This window comes from Scomber japonicus, chromosome 20 (genome assembly GCF_027409825.1).
Source record: "Scomber japonicus isolate fScoJap1 chromosome 20, fScoJap1.pri, whole genome shotgun sequence".
Taxonomy (NCBI): Eukaryota; Metazoa; Chordata; class Actinopteri; order Scombriformes; family Scombridae; genus Scomber; species Scomber japonicus.
Window position 1 is genome coordinate 13,270,286 of NC_070597.1, and position 6,836 is coordinate 13,277,121.

The 6,836-nt window shown below is 41.0% G+C and overlaps 1 protein-coding gene across 1 annotated transcript; it reads left to right on the forward strand.

The window, feature by feature from the left end:
* Positions 1 to 1,204: 1,204 nt before the first annotated feature.
* LOC128381561 (neurogenic differentiation factor 2-like) lies at positions 1,205 to 4,729 on the forward strand. The gene is made up of 2 exons (XM_053341594.1): positions 1,205 to 1,329; positions 3,631 to 4,729. The coding sequence occupies exons 1-2, from the start codon at positions 1,205 to 1,207 to the stop codon at positions 4,727 to 4,729; spliced, it is 1,224 nt and encodes a 407-aa protein (XP_053197569.1).
* Positions 4,730 to 6,836: the final 2,107 nt, after the last annotated feature.

Genomic DNA, 6,836 nt, shown 5'->3' on the forward strand with positions numbered 1-6,836 from the left:
GGGAAACAGAGGTCTTAAGTAAATACATTATAATCAAATGTCAATGTATTGTTTAGTAAGGAGGCATGTCTTTTTATGTTTTATGAAATGTAAATTAGATGCTCACTTATTGCCATTTATTGCTCTAAAATGCATATCATGTACATCAGCAGCAATGTTATTCATTCATTCAAACCTGTATTAATACAGAGTTAAGAATACAGGATATTCTCTAAGCATTTGGCTTGAAGGAGAAAGAGGAACCTCCATGTACGTGCATCTAGATATTACTTTTTTTTAACTAAATAACTGAACGTGTATATCTTGTTGCAGTCTTTACATTTGTGCCAACAGGATTAGAACACAGGGGCACCATGTTGGGGTGTGACCTCAGTTATAGGACTGGACAGCCATGAAATACTGAGATAGTCATTCATACACATTTTTCCTTCCACTTAATGGAGAATGTGAGCAGAGCAGTAACCAATAAACTGCAACCCACCACCATTATGATGATGAGGATAAGCCTTCCTCTTCTATATTTTACATTCTTATTTCTCTCTGTCCCTCGCTCTCGCTCTCGCTCTCGCCCTGCCCCGTCCCCTCTCTGCAATCTGTGCCTCTGCCACCTTTGGCACCAGCCTGCCCACCAGCACCTGTGCCAAGCCTGGCAACCCAAACCAAGACGCTCTGCTTAGCTCAGTTCAATTGACTCGTTTAGGCAATTGCACCCTGACTCTGATCTTTATGGCGGGTATCTTATTCATCCCAAGCCTTTGTGTGAATGTTATGTGTCTTGTGAATTTCCTTTTTTTTTTTTTGGAAGCTTGGCCTTGTAAAAATTATCTATGGGGGTTTATAGTTATTCCTGTGTGTGTGTGTTTATGTTTATTTCTAATTGTGCCACTAAAATGTTCCCATAGGGCTTATTATTTATATTCATCAGCTTTTTCTTACTCCACAAAATCATTAGCCTATAAGTAATCCTATAACAATCCTAGAGGGGTGCTCTTCTTCAATATATGAGTGATATCGTTCTGAAATTTATCATTATAGGATTACTATAATTATTTCTCATAAGGGGATTGTTTTTCTAAATATCCTATAAGAGATTAACCCCGTTTTTCCCAAAGATGGAGACTAACAGAAGCGGTTTGAATCCAGTGCAGGGTGTTTTTTGTGCCATTCACTCCTTATTCCATTTTCTCTTTCAGCTCGGTGACAGATGGCGAGTCCCTCTCCCCCAGGGGAAGCCAGTCTCTGTGAATGCGGCCGCATGTCAATCACCGGCTCTCATGTGATGGCTCTTGCCAATGACGTGCCAGCCATATGGGCCTGGCATCAGAGCTGGTATGTAACCCACCCAGTCCTGCCTCTGAGGTGCCACACGGTTCCCTCCACGCGTTTGGGCTGGGGATAGCAGCAGCAGCAGCAGCAGCATCAGACAGACAAGAGAGAGAGAGAGAGAGAGAGAGAGAGAGAGAGAGAGAGAGAGAGAGAGAGAGAGAGAGAGAAGGGGGGGTGTGAGAGCAGAACACAGCGCCTCGCCTGCAGAAGCATCCGTGCAAGGCGTGTGGATGCGATACCCACCCGGAGAGAAATGGTGTAAACAAACCCGCTTTGCCCCATCACTGAGCTCCACCGCGGAGGTAGGTTTCCAATCAATGTTAGACTATCCGATTGATTTCTGTCTTTGTTTTAATGTCTGTTGTACTGTGAGGGATGAATTAGACTGTCACATTATTATTTCCCTCCTTTTTCCTCACATGCGACGTGAGCTGATGGGATTTAAATCTTCTCTTCAGTCTCTTTATCGCTTGCTCTCATCGAAGGTATAGATCCACTTGCGTTTAAATTAATAGGTTAGTGAATCCACAAATCATCATGGATCCCAAAGACATCTTACTAGCGACTTTCGTTACATTCATAATTTGCATTGTAGGCCTATTCATTTTTTAAGAGCAATTTGAGTGTGTAAAGTTAAAAAAAATCATCTGAATTAGATTTTAGTAGAATACCTAAAGAGGTTGTGTGTGTGTGTGTGTGTGTGTGTGTGTGTGTGTGTGTGTGTGTGTGTGTGTGTGTGTGTGTGTGTGTGTGTGTGTGTGTTCCTGCACGACGCGCCTCAGAGCTCTGTGGGGGTAGAAATCTCCACAGAGATACGCAGGCTAATTGACAAGGTATTGGTTGGCATTAATTACATTGTGCTTACAAGATTAGAAAAAAAAAACGTCCTTGGGCTCCACAAGCACAGCTGATACTCGGCACATAGCTTTATGAGAGATTATAAATTGTATATTGATTTAAATGTTCACTTTACATAACGAGCCTAAATGTATTTCTTGGTGAGTATACCAATACATTAATAAAGAGGGGGGGGGGTATACTTTTATGGCCTTACTAATTATGACCACAAACAAATAGCCAAATTATTACGGTCAAATATTTAATTAATTATTTGTCGTTAAATCCTGGCCCTTGACACTAACAGCTTTGATTAACCTATAAACCCTCTGAATCTTTTTTTAATGAAGGGGGGGGGGGGAATATTTCAATATCTAAAACACAATCTGGTGCTTTCTTACATGTACGCCACTGAATTAACAGCCGTAACAAACCACAGATTTATTTCAGGGAAGAAAATATCAGATAATGATTTTGCTGTGCTGGTAAAAATGGGTTTCATGGACCCGTCGATAGCTCATGGGGACGCTGCAGGTGGTCTTATAGGAAAAAAATATATTTCAGTGTCTTTATTTTTATTTCACTTTCTGACAAATTTTACCTTCATGTGCAATTGTGTGGATATATTCATGACATAAATACCCTCAATTAAATTAAAACTTACTCAATTGGGTTATATAAAAAGCTATATAGGCTTTATGTTCAGACACGTGAAAATGTCTGGGACCTTGTCGTCCAGTGTGTGGCCTGGCTGTGCTAGAATTCCTCTAGATTGGTAATTTATTGGACAGAGGAGGAAGAGGCGACCCGCACCCTAATGTGTCCCTTGGGGACCTGCTGAAGCAGGCCAGCACCGCTTACTGTGGCGGACTGCTGGAGGGGACAGATCGAGGCACATGTGGAAACCGATGGTGTGGCTCAGACTGTTGCTTTTTGGCCTTTAAATAATCCGTTTTTATCGAACATTTTAAAGGATGTTCAGACATTTTCACATGAACCAGTGGGGCCATATATAAAACCTGGGGAAACACCTGCAAACCACAACAAATTTAGCCCATTATTAATTATTTGGATTGAACCTATTTTAGGGTAAGATGGCATCATTTTTCCTTTATATCCTTAAGACATATTTCAGACATGTATAGTCTGTAGCCGTTTTTATTCTTTCGAGCATATAGTGTTGGGCCTTTTCGACCTGCCTTTCCTTAAAACTGAAAGAAAGTTCGCTTGTATGTGTCTTGTACAACTTAATTAAAGATAATAAAACGGGGATATCACCTGTCAATGAAAATGTACTATCATAGAGAAATAAAATGCACGATAAAATAAGTACAGGCCTTACATTACGTGCACAACCTTACCGTCACTGTGTGTGAAACATTTATGAGCTCAGTGAGACAGGTTCACCTGGGGGTGCAAACACAGCAGCAGGCACAGCAGCTCAAGTGTTGACTGTCTCTCTTGCAGGTTGCTTGCTACAATGTTGAGCCGTCTATTCAGCGAGGTGCTGCCGGACGTCCAGAGGCTAGCGGCTGACTGGGTGAAGGACAATGAGAGCGAGGACGGCAAGAACAAGGACGGAGATCACGAGAACTGTCACCTTGAGGATGACGACCTGGACGAGCCTCTGGAAGGCAGCAGTCGAGCAGAGTCTGAAATGGCAGGTGATGATGATGATGATGATGATGATGAGGATGATGAGGCCGAGGAAGGGGATTGCGGGGATGAAAACAGTGGTGACAAACCCAAGAAACGCGGCCCAAAGAAACGCAAGATGACGCCGGCGCGCGCGGAGCGCTCTAAAGTCCGTCGAATGAAGGCCAACGCGCGGGAGCGCACGCGCATGCATGACTTGAATTCTGCGCTGGACAATCTGCGCAAAGTGGTGCCGTGCTACTCCAAAACGCAGAAACTATCCAAGATAGAGACTCTGAGACTGGCCAAGAATTACATATTAGCCCTTGGAGAGATTTTACGCAACGGGAAACGTCCTGATGTGGTGGCCTACGTGCAGATGTTGTGTAAAGGCCTGTCCCAGCCCACTACCAACCTGGTGGCAGGCTGCCTGCAGCTTAACACCAGGAACTTCCTGACTGAACCGTGTTCAGACGGATCTCGGTTCCACATGCCCAGCTCTCCTTTCTCCGTCCACCCTTACTCCTACCGGTGTTCTCGCATCGCCAGTCCCCATTACCAGCCCGGCACCGGTGGGCTCAATTTGCGGGGTCAGTACGGCTCTGGGTACGAGGGCGTGTACCCGCCGGGCGGTACGTCCCCTGACTACAACAGTCCGGACTACGAAGGCCAGCAGAGCCCCACCGGCTGCCTAAATGGCGGGCTGTCCGGGAGGCAGCAAGAGTCATCTGAGACGGACAGGAACTATCATTACTCTATGCATTACTCCGGACTGACCACGTCTCGACCCAGCCACAGCATACCCTTTGGCCCCTCGGGAGCGCGCAGCAGTGGTGCGCACTCGGAAAACATTCCACCCTTCCACGACGTGCACTTGCACCATGACAGGGCTCCCCCGTATGAGGACCTCAATGCTTTTTTCCACAACTGAGCCCCTGCACTGGTCCAGATAGGCTTATTGACCTCATAATGACAATCCTATAACGTGTAATATTGTTTTGGGAACAAAGAGGAGCTTCGAAAAGGATGGGAGATAGAAGAGTCCTCTGATAACCTTCTGTATTCTTACTGATGTCATCCCTACTGTTGTACATTCAATCACAGTGTGTCCAGTATTATCCTGTATGCAGAATGAGAGCAAATGACATAAACGATGTATAGGCCTACAAAAACATGTTATGACACAAGCAACAGAAATAAAAAAAAATGTTTTATAATTGTCTGATATGATCAAAAAAACAAATCTTCTGAATACCAGGGGACCTTTCACTCTGGGACTGTAAGGGTATGTAGGCAGAAGTCAGTGGCTCTGTCGTTTTTATTCAATTATCCTATAAATAAAATCTGGAAATTTAAAACATGCTCATCTGAAATCATATCTGAAATGTCAGGCTGTATATTCTGCCTTGTTTTGGTGAATTTGTCATCAAAATTAAAATAGTCTATTTCAAGTTATTTATTAACTTTAAACATTGAAATTTGTAACTTTTAAACATTAGAATTGCATGTCAAAGATTCTGATATTCAGATGTCCTGAATTTTAACTCATAACCTCATAGTCCAAATATTGACCATAAATTAGGCTACATGAACATGCACTATCAACATGTATTTTAAAACATTATTATTCTTTTTTTTAGGTAAAACATATATTTCAATTTCACAGTGCATTGTGCATGAAGGCTACAAGTTCTGAGATTGACTTTGATTTTGGTCTCGGAATTTAGTACAAAACAGAATATAACACATGATAAAGAGCAAATAAAAGGTGTTGTGTTCAGCCATGGATGATAGGAGGCCCTTAACAGAACTACATATATTTTAAAGGAATATCTCTTTATAAGAACACTTGATCCGTGACATTACTGGCCTATACAACACACACACACACACACTAAAAATATCTGAATGACAGGCCAAAAAACAATGACTCTCAAACCAATTTTCAATCTTAAATAGTTTAGGTATAATAATAATAATATTAATATAGTTAAAAAATTGATTGGTTATGAATTACTAAAAGTGGATGTAGTGTCTAAATAGTGAAAATGAATATAAACGGTTAGCAAGTCAAATTAGTGATTCATTGTTTTTTTAAGAATCACAGTACACACCAAGTGTTTTGAAAAGTCTGTGCATAAATAATCAAATTACACATTTTAAACTGACTTTTAATTTCATTGTCAGAGTTATAGCTCACACACAAGACAGCGACTATGAAGGGTTTTGAGGGCAAAATGGAAAGAAAGAATTGGCTTTAATTGGAATTATTTATAAGGTATATCACTGAAATACAGACATATTTCTTTACACTTTATTACACATATTATATAAGTGTACCTATGAAAAGGGTTATGCACACACAGCAACACTCAAATATATGGGAATAAATCAACGTCCTCTAGCAACCTGTAAACTATGCTTATATTAAGTACTTCAAATATCAGACCTGTTGGTGAGTGTGCTGCAAAAACTATTAAAGATAACTAATGCTCATTTTTCAAATTTCTATCATTTCTATGAATTAGTATTTCAAGGCAAGGTACATTTAACAAAACAACAGATGTTATGCTGCAGCAACCAAAAAATATGAAAGCCTCACACTCATAACTCATTTATGCATTATTGCAACAAATAACTACTTTCTTCAGGATGAAGCTGTTTCAGTGACTGACCAGCACACTGAATGATTTCACACACATCTGTGAAACCAACAAATACTTAAAACCTCAAAGATGGTTCACCTTTTAATTTGTATTCTCACATTAATCCTTTACATACAGTTAATTCATTGATGCAATAGATCAGTAAAGACTGAACATTTAAGCCACCAAAGGCCTCACTCAGATCAACATTTGACATACTCTGTACAGCTCAGCGTCCATTTTAGTGATTTCCAGCACAGTGAAGCTTGATGAAGTCACAGCAACATTATTTGATTCAAAGCAAATACTTTTTAGTCTTCTCAGGGGAGCGTATCTGTCCAGATATAGTTAAAGAATTATCTTAGAAACAAGTCATAACACAAATTTCCAAAA

Excerpts from the sequence above, each read along its gene's own strand:
- LOC128381561 (XM_053341594.1), top strand. The coding sequence starts at position 1,205 with ATGGCGAGTCCCTCTCCCCCAGGGGAAGCCAGTCTCTGTGAATGCGGC. Across the intron at positions 1,330-3,630 it reads TGGGCCTGGCATCAGAGCTG|GTTGCTTGCTACAATGTTGA; the intron begins GTATGTAACCCA and ends TCTCTCTTGCAG.